Consider the following 22,330-nt stretch of genomic DNA (forward strand, 5'->3'; position numbering starts at 1 on the left):
ACAACAAAACTACTCCCAAAATATTCACAGTTCAGACACAATTTACTCCAACTGCTTTCAGGGCTTACGCTTTAGTTGAAGCTATTATCTTTGAGTTTCTGCCCTTGAACTGGCAGCAATTTCCTTCATGACTTCCACTTCCAGCTGAGCTTGTCACCGACACTTCGGGTGAGATTTGAACTGCTCAGAGTGCTCGAACTTTAACAGAATATTCAACTGCTTTCGGCACTTTAACCTCAAGTGATACTTCCACTTCACTCAGTGCTTACACTTTAACTAAACCTGCTGTAAGCACTCTCATTTTAGCTGACTTTTCAACTTCTTTCAGTATTTGTATTTCAAGCGTCATTTCAACAAAAGCATCAACTTCCGTCATTTCAATAGTTCAACTGTTCCAACTGCAACATTTCAGCAGTGAACACACACGTTTTCTTTAGAAAATGAAACCTTTTCAAGTTTTTCGAGGAGTAAAAGGAAATGTTCACTGCTTTTAAACTGTTGCCAAAACCTCTCCCTGCGTTTATGACTGAATCAAAAGAAGCATTGTCAGGTGAGACTTTCTTCCATGATGCAGAACTACAAATCTGATATTTACAGAGATATGTTGCCTTTGTGGATGTGTCACAGAGTCTCTAGCCAGAAGTCTTAATTTACATAGATAATAAGTGACACATTTTCCTTAAAGATTGAAATAGTAACAAAGAGAGAGATGTTTGTGGAAGTATGAGCTGCTGAGTGCCATAGCATCCATTTTTTTCTAAAAATGTTCCCATGGATACGTACAGCATTGATAATAACATGGCTTATTCGTCCTTTCAATAAGAAAAACACATCACCGAAGACACGAGTGACATTCTTTAAAGAGTGATAAATTGAGTGCCCACAGATTGATGCAGAGCTGTTTACACTTTTTGTTTGCTAAGGATTATGGGTATGAGGTTATGAAAGCATCTGACTGACTAGTGGGAGGGCAAGCCTCCCCAGGTGCCCAAATTGTGTGCGTGTGAGCGCTTCCGAGAGTGTGAGTGTGTTCATGTGAGGAGGCGGAAGAGAGTACTGCTGCCCACGTGGAAGTTGATGCTGCTGTCAGTAGGCGGCCGTCTATTTCTAGTGGTGGCCTGGTGGGCAGAAACGCATGGTGATATCTCTGCTTTCCTTCTCCACTTAATTTTCTTTGTGAAAGCAATTATTTAAATCCCTCTCAAAAGTGGAAAACATGGTTAGAAATTCAACCATCATTGTTTGTAACCACCAAAGATATGTACGACACAATGAAGGACTGCTGCTCCTTGACAATACTGATCTCTATATTATCATATCTCACAGATATACAATGTGCTGTATGTTGTAAAACATATATCTATCTATGGCGGTATATAATATTGCATCAAGTATATTCATCATGTTGGTGGACTGGATGATGTAGTGTCATATGCTGATCTATTATATTGCATTGTATCATATCATAGTGTTACATCATGTAATGTCAACTGTCAGACGGCCTCCCTTGAGATAAACTGCTAGCAAGGGAGTAAGTTCTTCCAGCAACCTTGGAATGTGTGTGTGTGTGTGTGTGTGTGTGTGTGTGTGTGTGTGTGTGTGTGTGTGTGTGTGTGTGTGTGTGTGTGTGTGTGTGTAGCTTTGTGTCTGTTTTAATGCCTGTGTCTTCCCACAAACTCTTAAACTTACAGTAACCCAACCATCAATACTGTTCCTACTGCCTGCCCAAATGTAGCCATGCTGGATGTCCTTAGGACTCACACACACACACACGCTTCCAGTAAAAGATAAAGATCTGCTCCTGTGGTAAGAAAAAAGCTTCTGATTCTTCCCATTTATTTTCTCTCAGAGATAGAGCGAGGCAGCGACAGAGTAGGGGAGATACAGGGACAAAGATAGAGACAGAAGGACAAAGGAAAGATTTAAGATCTTTAAAGAACGTGCAAGACGAAGGAAGGTTTTCTGAAAAGCTGAACAACCTTGAAAGAAGGGGGAATACTGTTAACTTTTCTGGGTTACTCTTTAATTGAGCAAGAGCGAGTAGACTGAAACAAAAAGATCGTTGTCCATATTTTAGTCAGTGGGTTTCTGACATTATGAAAACAATTACTTATACCTCATCTAATTTAAAAGACAAAGAAGGCAAATCCTGCTTTATGCAGATGATACACTTGTTTTTCACTATGGCCACGACCTTCTCGGTTATCACTGTCAGACTTGCACCCTGACAAAGTTAAGTTGACTAACTTTCTAAAAATATCTAGTCCAAAGGGAAATTACGTATAATTTCATATAGCTGGGATTTTTTTAACACACTTTAATTGTTTCTAGTTTTACACATATATATTCTTTCTAGTTTTTCATTTTATACTATAACAGGATTCAATGAAACTCAAATTCTACATAAATTGTCAATGGGTTTTGTATTATTACAACTTTTGAGCAATTAACAGTTGTTTCCTAATTATTTCAGAGCTTTGTCTGTACTAGGACCGATGTGCTGCAGAATACTACACTTAAATAATACTTTTAAAAGTTACAATGAGGAATGTTTACCTTGTTATAATTTGATACCGATGCCTCTAAATGACCCACATAAGTAAATGAGACCATCAGCGAGGAAGTTTGTTATTTCTATATAGTTATTATCAATAATTGTCATTGGTTCCATAGGGTCCGATTCCGACATAATCAGGCTAACTTATGCAGGTTCACCAAAACAATCGTTCAGCACAGCGTTACCACCAAAATGACTTCGTAGTAAATACTTTGTAGTGACTTTAATAATGCATTGCAGAGCATCAGAAAAGGTTGAGTTAATGGGTATTTAGTCTCTTCAACAAAGTTATTCTGTTAACATTAACTCTGCATACAAAGTTCTTTCTGCAAACACATTTGTAAGGTCTAGAGTAAGGCATTTGAAAGCCTAATCAAAAATAGTGACTTTGGATAAATATTAACAATCCCTCTCCTGCTAAGAAGTGAAAGCAGACATTAGTGCCCAGTTTGCATCAAGAACCTCAGCCAAACACAAGACACTAAGGTGACTATCACTCAGAACATTAGACACTTGCGGAAACGGAACAACGTGCAGCAACCCAGCTAACTCTTAACTGATAAGAAACCTAAAAAATGACTACGTAAAGACTTAATGATCGTAGTCTGACAGCAGACAGATGGACCTTGCTCTCAAGGAAAAACTTAACTTCTGAAAACTTTGTCCAGCCAACATAAAGAGTCATGCTTTCCAACATTTGAGAAAATATACACTGCAATTTCAATGTCTGGACAACAAGGAGATATTAATCTTCATTCTGGAGAAGTGCTTGACATCAAATATGTTACTGCCTCAAAAAATGGACAGCAAGCAGGAAATATCATCAAGTGAATCAAGCAAATAAAGTGGGTTTTTCCATTACTTTCTCTTGTTTTTTAGTAGATAAACAGTCACCAGCATATTTGAATCGGTTTTGTTATTATTCCAGTTTTTGTCAGTTTCTTTTGTAGTCATTATTATTTCAACAGCTTTAACAGCGCTTTGGAAACACATCAAGCGACATGCCAACTAAGCCCACTGAACTTAACGTAGAGTGTGAGTGCGAGGGTGACCAAAAGAAAAAGAAAAACAGGGTGGAAAAAGTGTCCACTGCTTCTTCCTCATCACCCAGTAGGAGTAGCAACCTAAAAATAAAACCCGCAAGGACACCACATGCTCCTCAACTATTTTCTCCTCTCTCTTACTCTGTTTGACTTTTTTACTTCCCTCACAGTACCCCGACTCGCCAGAGGCTTCTCCACGTAACAACGCCAGACTGTCCGCTGCTAGGAAGCTGAAGATTGATCTCTTTTCATTGTCTGCTGGTAAAAACACCCAAAATGATGGCCGCTCAGAATGTTAAATCAAGTTACAGGATTGGACGTCAATGATAAACCGTTCTGCCAATCGATTGGCAGGGAGCCAAGCTTTCTCCCGCAACCATCAATCAATCAGCTGATCAATGACGAGCCTGTCCCGACATCCCCTCCCTCAGCCAATTGTACTCTGTTATTGAGTGCCCCACAAATTCGGCCCTGGTTTTCTAATCCCAATACCTTGGTGTATTTTTCCTCCTGGTGACCGTGTGTTTTTCTAACCTCTTTGGCTGTTTTTGGGGGCAAGGGTGAGAAAACAATAAAACCAAGGAATCTCTCATTTCCTGTGTGTGGGTCTAGCTTGCATGCTGTGTTATGTTACATAGTTTTCACTGATATAACTGGAGGTCCTTGAAGGCATTCCAGGCCTTATAAGTCACCCTTTGGGTGAGACTGGGTGTTTGCGTACAGTCATGGTATGCAGTGGCAGTGATGATTGTTTTTTTCTGGTGCCAGATTCTTTTTTCTTTTTCTTTTTAATCCAATCAGGCTCAGTGTGACTGGAAGTCAAAATGGAATCTGTCTTATCTATACCGGCGTGCATCGCTTTGATTTTGTCACAAAGAGAAACACAGCAGCCTCAGCCCACAAAGATGACCTTGTGATAAAGCAGGGATGAGCGTCTGCTTGTTCGCCTTTTTTTTTATTTTATTCAGAAACGGAAAACTGTTAAATAAAAAATGCCTCCTGTCAATGCGCTCCCTTTCAAAAGTGGTCGTGGCACGTTGAGCTCTGTTGAAAAGACGATCTAATCATCTCAATCTCCAGTTCCCGTTTTATTCCCTCTTATCCTGTGTTTGCACTAAATCCCCCCACAATCCTCTCCTTTCTGCTCTCAAGCGATCTGAATCCCAATTTTACCTTTGTTAAAACATATTCCAGGATGTTTCATCCAATCGTATCTCATCTTCATCTACCATTCCTGCATCATTTGCAGGAATGGTATCCAACCCCTGCCCTCCCCGTTCGCAAACCTATTATGTCTTTAGTTTATTCTCCGATGCATTTATCTATCCCTCCATCTATTGATCCATCCCAGCTATTCATCAATCAGTCTCTAAAGCCAGGCAGTCCAGGAATGTGAGGCAGCCATAGCAGCTCCAGGACCGATTCGCTCTGTTTCGCCGCCGGGGATGTTTCACTCTCAATGGGGATATTGGCTTATCACCCACCCCCGCACACTCCTTCCCTGTTGTCTTTCACTTTGCATCATCCTGGTTAAAATAGGCAAGCAGCTCTCATTGTGCAATAATATGTGAAATCTCAAAGTGTGAAATAAAATGATATAGACAAGAGAGACAGAGGGATGTACAAACACATCCAAGGACAGCCCCCCATCAGTCAATGTGTTTCTTGTTAGTATTTGACTTTGTCCGTCTTAGACAGCTCAGAGAGAAAAAGGGAATACGGAGATGGAAAGACATGGAACTGATCAGTTTAAGGTTCCAACAGGTTTGAGATTATATAACTGTGTTTTTATCTACCGCCAGCATGGATACACAAACCAAACACTCCACAAATCATCCGGGACGTTGCTCAATGGTGTAAAATCTTTCTTGTGTACAGTATGAATCTATGAACGTGTCAGGTCCATCTTCACATTTGCCAACTTCCCGGATGTAGATATCCAATTTACTTATTTTGTCAATTAGAGACGTGTTCCAAGACCGATCCGAGTTTGATTACGATGGAATAAAACCCACAAACGATTTTCCTCAAGCCAAAAGTGCTTCTCTAATCCACTGTTGGAAATGTTTGTTCATTTAAATATTGCTTAAACAAATCCTTTCCCCTCTGACTGCAAGCTCCATTGTTAAAGCAGCAGCAAAGGCTGACACGCACTTTGTAGAGTATAAGAGAGAGAGGAGGGAGGGTGGAAACGGGTAAATCCGTCAGTTAGTCTTCATAGAAAAGGATTTTCTCCAAACCTCTGTGTCCAACACGCTTCACTCTCTGGTGCTCTGAACTCTTCTTCTCAAGGCATGATATGCTGCACACAAAATGTTTGGGCGTTCGGGTTTGGCTCTGCTTGGTGTGATCACGGAGTCCCACGTTGGCCAGAGCACTTGTTTATTGTAAAATAGAGGCGGTAAGACAGGCCTAAAGATCATTCACAGCCATGATGGAAAGATTACTCTGCTGCTGTTGCATTTAGGGATGGTCTCTGATTCACTGTTAAAGCACTTTGCAGGTGGAAAAAACTAGTTGGGCCACATTGCCTTTTTGTTACGTGATCAGACAGTGATTTATGCAGTTTGCTGCAATGAGTTAGTTGGTTGCCTTGCATCCGCACAATGTCTGATCAAAGCCTTACTTGTTTCCAGTAGGAATCAACATTTTGCTAAAACAAAACTTCAGATCAGTACCACTGTCCTAATGCTATTGCAGTTATCTGCCTTTTTTGTCTGTTTGATTTTGCTGACTTCACACGACTTTCTCCTCTCTATGATTAAAGCATCACACATATAGAAAGCAGCCACTGTGTACGGAGTATCCAAGTCTCTCTTAAAATGCCATTAGCTAATCCTAATAAGAACCTCATTCTGCTGTGTGTGCTAAAAAATCCCTCTGAATTTAACTTTTGAGTAATCCCCTATCCCCAGATGCCTGAGTTGCAGCACGAGGGAAGGTGCAGACAGAACAGTGTATGTGAGTGTGTGAGTATGTGTGTGTGTGTGTGTGTGTGTGTGTGTGTGTGTGTGTGTGTGTGTGTGTGTGTGTTTGAGAGAGACAGAAAGTGTATGTGTGTGCACATAAACACGTGTTTGAGAGTATTTGTTGCCATGCAGAGAGGGAATAATCTCTCCAGTGTGCATCAGTGACGTCGTCATCCAAAACAACAACAATAACATCTACGGTGCGATGCTGTCAACGGTCGCCGGGGTGACTGATCCGTCTCGCCAACGGCACAGGGGGATTAGGCAATGACAGCTTACTGGACAGGAGCTCATCCCCAGTGTGTGTCAGCATGTGTGTAGCTGTAACTTAAAAAAAAAACACAAATAAAAAGGAGGGAGAGGAGACTAAAAGAAAGAGAGATGAGAAAGAGGAATAAAAAAGCCAGACAGACAGACATCATGTGCTGCGCTGAGCTAAAATTACATCGTTCCCAGCTGTTCGCTACGTAGAACAGGAGGAGAGAGGAGATGGATGAGAGATGGATTACAAATCTTTGAAGCTGGTTGCATTGGAAATATATGGAATTATCTACCTCTGCTAGCAAAGATTTTGAGACAATATCTAGATTAAATGAACTTATGATCTACGTGCTCGTTTTTATTAAAACAATGTATTTTGAAGATGTAAGCTTTTATCTGACACAAAAATACATATAATCGTTTGTTTTGACGAAATTCAGATAAAATGGTGGATAGCCAGAGTTGTAAAATTCTGTCCCATGGTATCATCAACGTCAGTGCAGTGTTGGATCTGTTACAAAACTGGACCACCATAATTGTATCTCATGTCTCAGCAGTATAATACATAACACGCCCATGCAAAGAAGCCCTTGCATTTCTTAAACGCAGGTCTGTTTTCGGCCTGAATTCCCTCCAATGCTTTCCAATCTACTCGCTGTAGCAGGTAATCTTTTGGTTAGGCTGATATATGGTGTCGTAAAAGATTTTTAAAATTGGCCAGTCAGTGACCCCTCTGATGAAATTGCTGCAGTTTATTTCATTTAATTACAGTGATGATGACATATTGTATGCAAAAAGAAATTGCCGAGCAGTAAACTGAAGCAATTATGTTTTATTGGCTGCCTTTTATGAATGTTTGACTAAATTATCTCTTACGTGTCTTTTTATCTACAAATATTATTCAGAATTATATAATTAGATTCCGTCCAAATACGATTCCATTTATCATTTAAATCATTTCTGATTCTGCTTTTTGTTTAGATGTAAATTAGTTTATTCTCATCCACTGATTGTTTGTTTGTTTGTTATATGTTTATGTAAAACTTTAATATTTCCCCAACATATAGTTAGATTTTAATAATAATCAAGATCCAGTATTTGCTGGGCTTTTAGAAAGCAGGAATAAAACCTGTAATGTACTTTTTATTGCATGATGACAAGCTTTCAGTTTTACAGGCCGCTAAGATTAAACCTTATGTACCAAAATGCATCTCACATACACACTGACACACACACACACACACACACACACACACACACACACACACACACACACACACACACACACACACACACACACACACACACACACACACACACACACACACACACACACACACGTCGATGTCAAAGAGCTATGAAGGCATTTCAGAGTTTAAATGTGTTCACTTAAAGAAAAGGAAGCACTGCTGACTCAGATATACTGCAGCCAGATGATCGATATCATATCACAAGAGATTGAGTCACAATGTACAACGCTGATAAATGCTACACTGGTTGCATACACACTGTCACAGATGTTCAATGATAGCAGTAACCCTTGCTCCAAGGCAAAAAAACAACAGCAGTACCTGTTATTTGTAGTATTTTCTGGTAAAGGAATTGTAAAAATACTGTCTATGGGCATCTTCAGGCTGTATGGGCATTCAAAAAAGCATCTCAGTGTAACACTAGTCATCACGCTGGAATAAGAGCACCCCCACTCCCCTGCCATAAAGAGCAGGCAGAATTCTGGCAGTGCATGTTCATATTTTTGCAAGAAAGCCAGCTGTGCGTTCGTAACAGAACTGCATGCATTATGGGATGCTTTCAGAGAAGTGTGGGCCGCAGCAGGGCTGTATTAATATTGCACTGAGGGGTAGATAGAGATAGAGAGAGAGAGAGAGAGAGAGAGAGAGAGAGAGAGTGTGTCTGTATGTGAGTGTTGAAGGGGGTGAATCATGGCCCTCAATGACAGCTGCTTCTCCTTCCTCCGAGGCGCGACAGCAGGGACGGCAACTCACACTTTCTTTCTATGAGCAGATCATGTGACCAATGAAACAGCAGGCGCGTCAATAGTTTACTTGAGGTTATCACTATCGGTTGCGGGAGTGATTCTTGTCAGTTCGATCAAGCCACGCGTCCTCAGAAGCCTTAAATATAGCCGTTCACAAAACATTATCTGAGCCTACAAAAGCCCCCTCCTCCGCTACTTTAAATTCAGTCTTCGACAGCAAGTTCCTCACTTCTATTTCTGACGCATAGTGCTCAACAGCTCCCACTCATCTCCTCTGCTCTCCCATCTCCTCTTCAAATGTTTTCTTTACTTCTCGCTAACGTTGCTCTCTCGGTCCTCCCTCTCCGTCTGTCTCTCTTGTGAGCTCTTGAACCTCCAATATTTGTCTAGAGATACTCTGCCATTCTCTCTCATCCTCTCTTTCACTCCTTGTTATCTCTGCTGCCTTCCTGATACTACGCTCGCCTTTTTTTCCCTCCCTTTTATATGTGTCCTTATTTCTTGAGAGCGTCTCCTTGTCTTCTCTGTCATTGTTTTTGATTCATGACTCAGGTAAAAGTCTTGATTCCTCAGTTTTCTCAGTGGATCACGGGGCAGGTTTGCCCCTTGGATTTAATAAGGAATAAATATAAAGAAAGATAAAAACACATTTTAGAATCTGAGACACACATTTGAAAGATGTTTCCCTGCTTTGAAACGAATATTAACCAAGAATCTGTTTAACTTTCACTTCTCGCTTGGATTTACTTTGCTTCATTTGCTTCTTTTAACTCTACTTGTATGTCTCTTTTACAGTATTGTCTTTCCTTCTTCCATTCTCTCCTCCATGTAGATCTCCATCAACTCTCTTGCAAAGCCTCTTTCATCACTACACAAGAGGCTGCACAGGGGTCAGAGGTCATCCTGGGAGCTTAGTCGACTGGCTGCCACACACACACACACATGCACCAGTAGAGATCTGCTGGACCTCGCCACAACGGCAAAACAGTTACACAGCTGCTCAACATGCAACCCACACAACAGAGTGACTTAGGGACCCCGCTAAAGGCTTACATGCAGCCTGACAAGCTGTAAGACGCCGAGTGCAAGTGCACTGCGAGGGCACAAGCTCGAGGTCGCAGTGGAGTGAGAGGTGGTGCGATTGCTGAAGTTCACCAGGGGAGATTTATCTGCCAGCAGGCTCGGATGATTTCAAAGAGAGAGGACTGGGAAAGCATCAACTGATCAGACTTAAATCGCACCAGATCCGGGTGGAAATCTGCGGCACTGACCAGCAACACCAACATCCAGCAGGCATGACACTTCAATAAGTCAGACCTGCTAGTGGAGCATCAATATCTGTGGTGTACTTAAGCAGCCAGCCGATGCCTGCTGCCACACTGCTCACATGGAAGCTCTACTGTCACTTGTTGCTGCTGTTGTTGTTGTTGTTGTTCATATAGCATTTGAAAAGCTCCATCTCAGCATCCAGCTGTAGGCTTTGAGTCGATGCTCCCTTAGAGGATACGTGTTTTTACCTTCACTCTTCACTCCCTGCAGTGATGAGCTTTGGGTTTCTTTTTGGGGAGAGACAAGGTCAGAGCCTAGACCCCAAAAATATCAACCCTATACATATTCTTCATTCACATATATTCATTCCAAACACTTTTTTCAATATCTTATCCGACACCATCTCGTGTAAAGTCATAAGGTCTCCCTTTAATCATCACTTACCGTCATGGTTGGGGTTGCCCAGTGTCCACGGTTCGTCTGAGTCAAAGTGTGTGTCGCCTCCTATTCCCGGCCCTGGAAAGTAGGCGTGGGCCAGGAAGCCACCCTCGCCGTCGAAGGGCGAGCTATCGCCGTGGAAACCTGAAGCGAAGATGATGGTGATGTCCACGTCTTTCTTGGTCCTCTCCAGCTCGCTGTAGGGCACGGCCTCGAAGCGCAGCGGCGTCACATTCTGCCAGACGTCGAAGGCTCGTCGGATGGCGTCGTGGGTCTCCTCTGCACCCACTTTGGGTGTCACGTTCTTTATGCTGCAGAGAGACGGGATATGGGACGGAAAAGTTAGGCTGAGCAAACACCAGAACATTTCACACAACCAGATTACTTTTTTTATTTTATCTTCATGACCCAGGAAGCCTCAAATTTTGATTTCTCCTTCAGCTGTCAGGATGAGCAAATCTATTGTAAACTGGTCTGATAAGACTCTTGGGTTCTCTGAGCGTTTGGTAGAACAAACACCCGATAGAGTGGCTTATTCTGCTGGATGTCCACTCAAAGCATGAGATATGGTGGGATAGAAAACAATACATTCAGTTTAGTGCAACTGTTACCAACACAAAGGCTGAAAAAGAAAATACCACTGCTTGTCAATCTACATGATCACAGCGTGCCAAAAAATTAAAAAAATAAAATCCATCACGATCACCATCATTTCACACTCATTGTGGTCGCCAACAGAAAGCTAGATGGAGCGATTTGAGAGAGAAAACGGCTGAGTCCTCCCCTGCTGGCTTTGAGTTGCTGCAGGTGTGGAGAGGACGGGACAATTCCGTGCAGCTGGAATTTATTTTCTAATTACGGATTATCAACAGCCCACTGCCTGCTGAGAGCCCCAGTCTGGTTTGGGCAATCAGGAAAACCTGACTCCACTTTATTCACTCTGAATATAACTAGGTGTCACGCTCTATTAAAAACGTGGTTTCTCTCGGGATAGACAAATATGTACAGTTTACATCATCCAACTTACTTAAACGGTTGTAAACACACACACACAATACTTTATTTCTCCTTATGCCTGTAGCTGTGTCTGAGTTGGGATCAGAATATAAGTGCAGTGTGTAAATAAAATGCTGATTTCAAATTCTATAGTTTTCTATAGTTTCAAGAATGCCCCTTTTCTCCACCCATCCAGCCTGTTTCCTCTGTGTATTCCCCGTCACATCCTTTTTTTGTTCTCTTTTTAATTGTAGATCTTCACAGCGTCTGTGTTTGTCTGCCATCTCCCATTATAGGAATAAATATTACCAGAACGTCTTTTACTCATCTTCTTCTGCTTGGTGGGTAGACTGCTGCAAGGCACATTTATACACTGCATATTAATATTGTATGTAAGCTAGGATTAATTATTGAATCAAACTCAGTGGAAAGGGAAGCGTAAAGGCTGGTTATGAAATATAAATAGAGTGCCACTGAATAGCCGGCAATTTCATTTAAAATGTTCTAACTGCTTAAAGCAAACAATAAACTGTTTCTATTTCTCTGTCTGCTCTTTCAAGACATACTTGCTGATAGCTGACTACCACTTTAGCAAAGATGTGTTTGCTTTAATTACTTTCTAGCAAGCTTAGGCAAATATGTCACTTCAGCTAATGATATTCCGTTTTGACAGACGAAATGGAATTCATGTAATTGTAGAGAACTTTACAAATGATCACCTTGTATAGCTGATTTGACGAACTTGTTAGCAAACAGTGACTCATTAACACTTTGAGAAGACACATAGCAACGTTAGCATTCATTTGGAGTCACGTTTGTGTCCACCTGATGAAAGTGAGTCCACCATTCACTCCTCTTTTAGCTCTAGTTTTGGTCTCCACCAACCCTTGAGGGTCATATTTGTCTCCTTAACTGCTAAATGTTAAAAATATGTTCACCAACTTCTTGCTAACTTTGTCTGTCGGCCAATTGTACAACCTGTTTCGGGAGTTCTTTTATCAAAAATCTGTCTGCTGTGTCAGAAAACAACCAAGATGACAGTGGTGAGAGTGAACCAAAACAGGGAAGTTTTGGTTCACAAGTGGAAAAAACGTGAAAAGGGTCTCTAGATGAAAGCGACAACTATCCTGTTGTGATGGCTTGTTTTTGATTGTATTGAAGATTTGTCGTAAGTGATATAAATTGTGATGAATAATGGCATGGAAATCTGTGTGTGTCCTCAATTGTCCTCAGACAAGAGTGAATAATAAATGCTCGCATCTCAAGATTTGCCAGTACTCTTGAATTACAGGAACATCAGGTGGAGTGTTGTTAGTGCGATGGTGTGCTTTTGAGTAAGCAAACAGTCTCTGTCTGATTGGGGCCCACTTATGGAGGCAACACAAAATGGCTCTTTTGTCATTTGAAGTGCTTATGTAGAGCAGATAGAAGTACAAGACAGTCGTGCTTACAAATCAATATCAGCTGACCCAGAGAGGGTCTGCAAAGGCACTAGTGTTTTCTCTGAGATTAAAATGAAGAAAAACTGTCGTAGCACCTGAGGCGTTCTCCATGAATCCTGTAAAATTTCCTTGCTCTGTCTGAGGTTACAATGAACGGCCTAAGCAGCAACTGTGGCCCCTTGAGGAATACAAAGATGGTTTCACCGGATTCTATTACCCATCTCGCCGTATGTGTGTATTCTATTTTAAGGCCAAGAGAGAAACACGTTCAGACAGAGGCTGCAAGACAGCAAATGAAAGAATCCCCAACCTGCTCTGAGGCCATGTAAAATATTCAACTCCATGTTGTGAGGTGATAATGATTCTGGATGCAACTCATGTGCTATAATAGTAGGGAGAACTGTAGGCATTCAAAAGCTAATTAGTGCCCCCCCCACAGCAAGTACCGTATTTTCCGCACTATAGGGCGCACTGGATTATAAGGCGCACTGTCAATGAATGGTCTATTTTCGATCTTTTTTCATATATAAGGCGCACCGGACTATAAGGCGCATTAAGCGAAACAAAACAGTCAGTCAGTCAAACTTCCTCCACTTCCTACCATTGATTCATTAACGTTGAATTCTCTCGCAGCTGCTCTATTCCCATGTTCTCCTGCGTGACTGACAGCCTTGAGTCTGAAGTCCGCGTCGTCAGCGTGTCTCTTGACAGGAGCCATGTTGGGTCCTTATCCACACACACTGTAATATGATGGTGAAGCACAGTATGTATTACTCCGCGACGCTCCTGACTACGGTGGCCGTGATGCTGCTGCGGTGCGGCTTTGTAGTTTACCAAAGTCGTACTGAAACATGTTGACAGAGCGCCGTGTACCACACAAAACCGCTTCGAGGTCAGTAAACACAACCAGAATTAATCCATATATAAGGCGCTCCGGATTATAAGGCGCACTGTCGTTTTTTGAGAAAATTAAAGGCTTTTAAGTGCGCCTTATAGTGCGGAAAATACGGTACTGTATGTGGCTACATGGAAACTAGCACACAGCTGGGGCCGCCATACATTTGTGATACTTCCCAAATGCCAGATTTGTGTATTTTTTAACAATTGTTTGAATGATGAAGAAGGTTTTTAGCGAAGAAAGAGTGACAAAGACCTTATGCTGGATTCAAATCCACAACAATGCAGTTTTACAGTTTACCTTACTAAACCTAGCCACCAGGAGACAAATGACAGATTAAATTATGAAAAATGTGACAGACTTTACATAAAGGGAAGCATCGTGTTCAACTTCCAGCTTCAACTTATTAGGACACTGCAAAATATTATTACCAAAAAGAGAAATTGTCGTGGGGTCATCAAACGGCCAACACAACACACTACTTTTATAACCAGTTAGCTAAAAAAGTGCTTACGTAGCATTCATAACTCTGTGCATCTGTGCAAGCTCATGCCGAGCGACTCAAGGTGGAGATTAACGACATGTCTGATTGTCTGACTGCTCAGGTTTTTTGCTTTGTTTGTTGTAGCGATGTCACCATTCATAGATCTTAGAAACTTCAATTGGTTAGTACAACATTATCTTAACTGTTGGCAAAAACAAAACAAAAGTATTTTTGACATTTTGATACCAATGTCTCTAAATGGTAAAGATGAATATGGACGTGCGACACATAGAACCGTCACCGGTTACTGTTTATGGATGTTTTTAGAGCATCCTAAATGTGCTACATTCTCAAAACTTTTTCTATTGCACCAATTTGAGTTCAAATGAGCAGCTGCAGGCACATCCGACTTCTGACTGAGGGCCAGGCACACATCCATGTACAACACACGCATACGCATATACACACACTGTCAGAATGCTTCCATCCGATTACATAACCCTAATCTGTCAGAGAGCACCCTCTGCTTTCCACTGGGGTTTCCTCCTCTCAACTCATTTCTTTCTCTGTGCAGCTGCTTCTCCTCCAACACCACCCCTCCTCAATTCCACCTATCTACTCCTCCACTCTTCATCAAGCCGGCTCATTTTCTCCTTTTCAAATCTGTGCCGTCACAGAGAAACAATGCACTCATGAGGCGAACTCCAAAACCAATCCCAGTGTGATTTTTTTAAGAAGAAAAAAATAGACAGGCATGAATCTGGGCTGTTCTGCCATCAGTGATATACAGCCCTACTTCAGCTGTAGGTCGCTGATGCAAAAAGATTATATTCAGCATGTAATACTGCTTATAAATTTATCCTCAGGACAGAGAGAAAAAAAATACAAAACAAGCCCACTACTTGAGGATTATCCCATGAAACATGGAGCTGGGGGCAAGCATCGGTATGGTATGTATAAAATATGACATAGTCTGGGCTACTGACCTCACTACATCAACTGGGAAATGTTATATAACCCGTTGTACTATACATCATATATACATCTGCTTGCCAGAAAATGTGCTTGTGAATATGAAATCGGCGATGAGATCTCTGGTGCATGTATGGCTCTTGCATGTACACTGTTTTCCCATTTGTGTTACATGTTCTGAGGATAAAGCTGTTTTTTGTCCAGTCTGAGCTTTGAAGAAACATCTTCTGTGTAGTGTGTAATGGTTGTAGTTTGGATACAAGCAACCTTGGTTTAACCCTTGGAAATGCAGCTTTCTGTCCATTATATAAATCCAAATAATGTATTCACAAGTTGCTCCTTTGCAGCACAAGGGGAAATGGGGAAATGTTTAAGCACAAGAGCCTTCTTGCAGGGACCTATACAGTGAAAAGTACTACCAGGATTTGACAGTTTTAAATGGGCTACCACTGATAGATTAGAGGCAGGATAAAAAAAAAAGAGCAAGAACTGCATGAAAATAAATGATAGCAGACCGTTTCTTTTTCTGCCTCTCTCAAAGGAATGTGCATCTAAATGAAAAGGTCAACGACACCGGTTAAGCCCTGAGGCCCTGTTTGTGTCCACATGCCTCTGTGTGTGCTGATGTAAGTCTTTTTCTTTGGGGCTGTAGGAACAATCTTGTTCATAGGATGTCTTCACAACTTGACAAAACCCTGTTGAAGGATCGAGTCAGTGCGTGGGATGTATGCATGTCGGGGTAGTTATTAGGATTGGAGGAAAACTGGGTCATTTTGAAGCAGCCTCTATTTTAAACTTAGGAACTTGACCGTCGAAATCTTGATACATTTTAAACCACCCACCTGTATGTGATATGTTTGTGTTGCCACTTCTGTCCTGTAAGGGCGTACCGCCGTTTCCTGACACTGAATTTGGATGCGCCTCCTATCTGGTCAGGAACCCCACATCTGGGCTTCTTCATCCACCTGCAGGAAAAACATTATTTTTATTATTTCCTTTTTTTTTTTTTTTTTTTTTTTTATTCTGATCCAATGCAGCTTCTTGCATTTAGGAAGAGATATACTTTGTTGAGGGGTGTGCAATGATTCATATCAAGCCCTCTGTGCATTTTTAAGTATAATCAATTGTAACAGGACAAAGTGATGGCACTAGATGGATGAGATACATGCAATACACATACATGATAATACGTGAATGCACTACACATAAAAGTTATTTCAAACTCTAAACAAAACACATGCAATTCTTCGTTATTCTCTGTACTGTACAAATGAAGCACATGTTCACTCACATATTACCCACAAAAGACGCCTCACCTTATCGTGTTATCGCTGCTTCACCAAAGAGAAGCAGAGGAGGAGAGAGAAACACAGGCACACTGTTAGCTTCTCACATTTCACTCTGTTTCAGCCCAGCGGTTGGACAGCTGTTAATCTGCATTCACACCGCTGGCCACCACATCGCCGCGTTACAGTTCAGCGGCATTTCGGTGTGTTGGTGGGGACAAATGTCAGTGAGCACTGCTTTTTTGTTGTTGTTGTGATTTGCAGGTGAAATGATGATGGCCAGAGGGTTAAAACTGGGTATAACCAGAGCTACAGCGGGTTTAAAAACAAGATCATATAAGTGTAAGTACATATACTGAACAGCATCTGTTTTATTTCAAGTATCCTCACATAAGTAATATCATTTTGATTCTTAATCCGAAGTATATTTTGATAAAAACCTCTTATACAGGCCTCTCGGGCAGGAAACTTCACAGACTCTCCTCGTCTTCGTAGTTACAACAAAGTGAGTTCTTCCTCCTCTTAACTCTGTCATCCTCGTCTGCTGCGTTAAGGTCGCACCGATCGTGCGAGGAGCAACCAAGCGATGTCCCCGCTCTTCCCTTTCTTCCACTGAGTATTAATACTTTGTCATTTTGAAGCCTTTGATCTGACAACAGAGGTGTACTCTCTGTGAAAGGCCCCTTTGATCAAATTAAGACGGCCCACTTAATCCATGTTAGGGTAATTTAGTGTCTTGGCAAAACCACTCTGGTTGCCTTCAGCATACAAAACAGGATGAACGAGAGACTCATCTACCATTTGTCCCCCAGTTTGAAAATGTCTTTTTGAGTCTCAACAATCTCTAACCACTGCTTGTTTGTTTACTGCAGGTTTCACCTCCTGGATGTTGTTCACTCCTGTTGTAAAATATCCATTTATGTAACAGCAACTTCAAATGTCAGCTTGTAGTGTTAAATCAAATCGTGAAAACTCAAGCAGGAATAATATCTGAGAGAGCGTGTCTGTCTTCTGGCTCTTTTAGTATTTCAATAATTAATCAAATATGAAACAGAGACATTTTATTAGCCAGTCATTTGTTTGGAAATCTATCAATTTCCAAGGTAACATGAACGCAACAAGTGTATACAAGAAAGAGTAATTACACAACTAAATTAAACATTGCTGATTCTTTGTTCTTACATTAACCTCAGAAGTCTTCATTTCTGTTAAATTTCTTATGACTTCCACCCACGTTTCCTTATGTTTTGAGGCTACTAACTATGAAGAAAGCTCAGAACTCCCATGATTTAAAGTGTGACTCACCCTATAGTGCTGCTGTCCAGAGACCCTGTGACATTGAGGCCGTAGCGGCGCTGCATGGCAGCAATAGCGGACTGCATGACTCGAGCAGAACGCAGCACCGACATCCTGGGGTCTGCAGGAGGGAGGTAGCCGTACCTCTGGAGCCATGACTGCAGACAAAAGAGAGAGAGGAAAGGGTGAGAACATACAATATAAAAAGGTTTCCAGCTGAGACACTAATGTCTATGCAAAAAAAGAATCAAGAAGAGTGATTGTAGAATGATGTTTAAAGGAATTGCCTTATTCCCTGTTCTATATAACCTAGAACACCATTAAAATACCATCAAGATACACCTCAACATAAGTAAAATATCAGCAAACAGATGTAAAGGCACTTTTTTTTAAGACATCCAGTAAGGAAAAGGGCAGTAGAAAGAGAGGAACCTCAATACTAAGGTTGTAGAGCAAAATGTCATCTGTTACCGTGTCATTTGGCTTGTCAGGGACAGGCTTTGGTGTAATAGAGCTTTCAGTGTCTATAAAATCCTGCTGTAGGGAATCACAGCTCAGATCTTTGGACCAGGGAGAAGATGAGGGATTGGCTAGGCTCCCCCCAGAAGAGGCTTTGGGGATTTGGAAAGTCCCAGCCTCTCTGTATTCTCTCAGTCTTCATCATAAAGCTGGTAAACTGTTTCAGCCAACTGCTGCATTTAGCAACACAAAGCCAACGGACCAATAAAAAAGAAAATTCAACCAATAAAAAAAAGTTAATATGGTGTATTGTGTAGAGAGACAACACAAAAACAGAATCTTAAAAGACGCTATGAGCTGTCGGGCTGCGTATTTGCCTTCAACCTTTTTTAATTTAGCAACTCCGCGCTGTGAAACCTGAGCGCTGTTTTCTTACACAATGTCATCGAGCTGCTTCAGTCGCTCCGGAGGCCTGCTGCTCAGGAAAGCATACACACCGAGAAAGAAATTCACTAAACACCAGGAGAAAGTAGAAAGGCAATAAAAGGCAAACCGCTATTCTACGATGGTCCAAATGTGAGTATAGAGCTTCTGTTGCAGTGAGCGAGCCTCGTGTCAGGCTCCGAGCAGCAACAATGAGACTCATTGGAAGGGCTGTTTGTATCTATTCATAGAGTGCTGGGACAGAAAACAGACGCCTGTTTCTGTAAAAGATGGAAGTCTCTGTGATTCTTTGTTGTGGTTGCCTGAAAGTTAAATAGAGCTTTGGGATGTTGCTAAGCTAACTGGCAGTGTCAACACATAGTAGAGGAATGCCAAGATGCCTGAACACTAGAGCTGTGCAAAATATCGCTATAGCATACTATAGCGATATTTTTTAAACGATAAGTGTATTGATATGTCCGCAGCTACTATAGATACATTTGGTCAGTTTTAAATGGAACTGTGAATTTTAAAAGCTCAATGCTGAGAAACACCACGTGAGTAGAGTAGGGCAGTGTCATTCCACATTTTGTGTATTGATTACGCTAATATTTTAAATGTTTTAAAACAAATACCATAACTTTAATATATAACGGAATGTCGGGATTACTGTTGGTAGTGAGTAAAGCAATACTTTGGCATTTTGGGAGAAAATGCTTTCTTGCCAAGAGTAAGATAAAAGGATCGATGCTTAGCTTAGCATAGTTTAGCATACGGACTGGGAGTAGGGGAAAAATTGGCTGTGGGCAAAGATAAATAACATTTATTTAAAAAAAACGGCCCAACAACACTTCTAAAGCATATATATTAACTTTATATCTTGTTTGTTTGATCTGGACAAAAACGGAAGTGTAAAAACAACAGGTTGGGTTCTGTTCTTTCAGTTGTGCTAGAACACTTAAATAGTCTCAGGAAATTCAGTGACTTAATTGTAACACCTCTTTAGAGATCTGGAAATGACTAAACTTCAAACACCTCTTATTATAGGTCCCACAGTTTCCTATAACAATCCTGGAAAGGAACTAACATGTAACTGTGAAATTATAAAGAATTGAGACAGCGTCTTTTAGTCAGTTTAACCAGAGCAGATCAGCTGAACATACAAAAATGTCAAATTAGTTTCTAAGTAGTAGATGACTCATGAGTGAATACCTCAACAAAATAACATTTTCCCCCAGAAAACTTAAGAACTGATGCCGATACCTTAAACTACACCATCTTGACTCTTGTACTACAACAGATATAACTGAAAGAACCCAGGATGCACTAAAACACAAAACAATCGTCCATGCTTGCATTGAACGGGATGAGCAGAGAGGAAACTACATTATCTACGCCAGGCTTTCATCTTTGTAGTTTATCCGTGCTGTGATGGCACACTGGCAAATCCCTACTTCCTGTCCCCTGAGGCCTGCAGGTAGGCACGGGCACATATTCAGCCTCTGCAGTGATGAACTTTCCGTGCCCAGCTCTCGTCAGCACTGCAGTTGTCAAAATGTTGTGTCACAGTTCACATTTCTTTGCACCTTCCTGCACACCCAGGGTCCCCATTGATATGTCATTCTTTGTCTTTTCACTCCTTTACTTTTTTAAATTTTTCATCTTTCTCTGCTGGATGATTTTGTCTAATTCACTGATTTCCCGCTGCTTCTCTTTTTCTGTTTACGCTTTCTCTACCCCCCCCTCCAGTGTGTTTTACGGCAGTGAAACACACTTCAGTTTCACTGCTGTAGCAACCCGTTTTTTTTTTTCTTTGTAGAGCCACAATGTATGAGGTAAAATTCATAAAACTGACGGGGGTTTTGAAAGCATAAACTATGATTCGTTTTTGTTTTTTTTAAAGCTCAAATGATTGATTGAACCTCTTTTCACCCTGCCAAGGCTGGTTTGTTTTGAGCTCCGTTTTCTCACAGCTTTTCAGATCTTTTTCCCCCTGTTAAAATAGTATCACAGATACCAGCGTGCAAAGCTGAAAGGGCACATTTTAATCTCTGAGGAAGAAGTGAGTCGGATGGCGGAGAAGGCAAGCACACAAACTGAAATTAAATCTTTTTAACACCGCAAACATTACAAGTACAGAGAGAGAGTTATTGCCGACATTCAAATCTTACTTTTAATTCCTTCATATCTTATTTTTAACTTCCCAAATCAGAGTTTCAGAACGTGTGTTTATCACAAATCTTCTGATTCTACGTCAAGGAACATTTACATTTTGTATTCTTTATAGGCCTATAATGAAGCTTAATTCATTTGAATCTCTTAAACCAGCTGGCATCAAACACACTTTACAATCTTGACTTTTTATCTCTCGCTCTTTGCAACACATCTTCCCTCTGTCACGCCTCTGTCTGTACCGCCATTCCTTTTCTTCCTAATGTCTACTTTCCCGTCTCTTGTCCTGTAATCATCCCTGTCCCTCACATCTCCTCTCTGACATCTGAGGGTTTGTCATTGTAACCACGTCTGGCTTTGTCCTAAAATCTCTGCCCCAGTGAAATCACAGCTACTTTTTCTGGTGAAAGGGAAGAAAAGAAGATATTGATTCACTCTTAGAGTGCTGTACATCTGGTGGATTGTGCCAGTGGAGAAGCATTGTACTTCAGTTAATCAGATGGGTTTTGAAAGAATCTGACTGGTTTTTTTGGGGGGGGTTTTCTGTCACAAAGTGTCTTTTAATTCAAAATGAATTTGCATTCACGACCATAACATTGCTATGTGGACACAAATGTTATCTATGTTTACATATCTTTTTTTTTTTTTTTTTTTTACATATTTTGAAACCCTGCTCAGAACATTCAAAAAAGTGTGTCTGAAAAGCATTTGCAGTACGAGCTACAGGGCTTTCATGTAAATGAGGAGCAACAGTGCAGTATGTATTCAGACAATGTATCCATTATCAGATACAGAGGTGTATTAAAAAAGAGGTGACAGAGATAGAGAGAGCCGAGAGCTGTTAGATATGTCTGTCACTCACCTGACAGGATATTGGATGGCGTGGTGTGTGTGTGTGTGTGTGTGTGTGTGTGTGTGTGTGTGTGTGTGTGTGTGTGTGTGTGTGTGTGTGTGTCTGCGTACGCAGTATTACAGATAAATGTCATACATACTGTACTAGGGCTTCTTGAATGCTTATGGTTATATGCTTAAAGGACTATTCCAACTTTTTAGAATCATTTAGATATCATTTTAGATTTTTTTGACCTGACTTTTAGTCCCTTTTATCGGTTAAGCTGCAAAAACTCAATATCCTACATTTCCCATAATACAACAAATAGCATGTTTTTGGTATACCTTTCCTGCCTGGTAAGCTTTTTACATCTTTCAAACTCCACACTTCCAATTTCCAATGCAGGCTTTCTGTCATAAATTTGTATTCTCCAAGGCCGAGCTTAAAAAACCCCAAATGACATCACTGTGACATCACCACATTGGTCACGTAGGAAACCTTAAACTTCCATGATCAAACAGACAAAAAAGTTGCCAC

At 41.1% G+C, this 22,330-nt stretch overlaps 1 protein-coding gene across 2 annotated transcripts in view; it reads right to left on the reverse strand.

The window, feature by feature from the left end:
• The window catches only part of LOC129110784 (matrix metalloproteinase-16-like), a 64,875-nt gene that overhangs the window by 31,431 nt on the left and 11,114 nt on the right, over positions 1-22,330 (reverse strand). Inside the window, exons 2-5 of one of the 2 annotated variants that reach the window (XM_054622993.1) lie at positions 17,917-18,065; positions 16,642-16,656; positions 16,168-16,290; positions 10,540-10,844 (exon numbers count right to left, since the gene is read on the reverse strand). In XM_054622993.1, coding sequence (XP_054478968.1) covers positions 10,540-10,844; positions 16,168-16,290; positions 16,642-16,656; positions 17,917-18,065 — 592 coding nt within the window. The remainder of the gene's footprint in view (positions 1-10,539; positions 10,845-16,167; positions 16,291-16,641; positions 16,657-17,916; positions 18,066-22,330) is intronic. The other variant, XM_054622994.1, reaches the window with a different exon arrangement.

Source organism: Anoplopoma fimbria, chromosome 21 (assembly GCF_027596085.1).
Source record: "Anoplopoma fimbria isolate UVic2021 breed Golden Eagle Sablefish chromosome 21, Afim_UVic_2022, whole genome shotgun sequence".
In the NCBI taxonomy this organism is placed as follows: Eukaryota; Metazoa; Chordata; class Actinopteri; order Perciformes; family Anoplopomatidae; genus Anoplopoma; species Anoplopoma fimbria.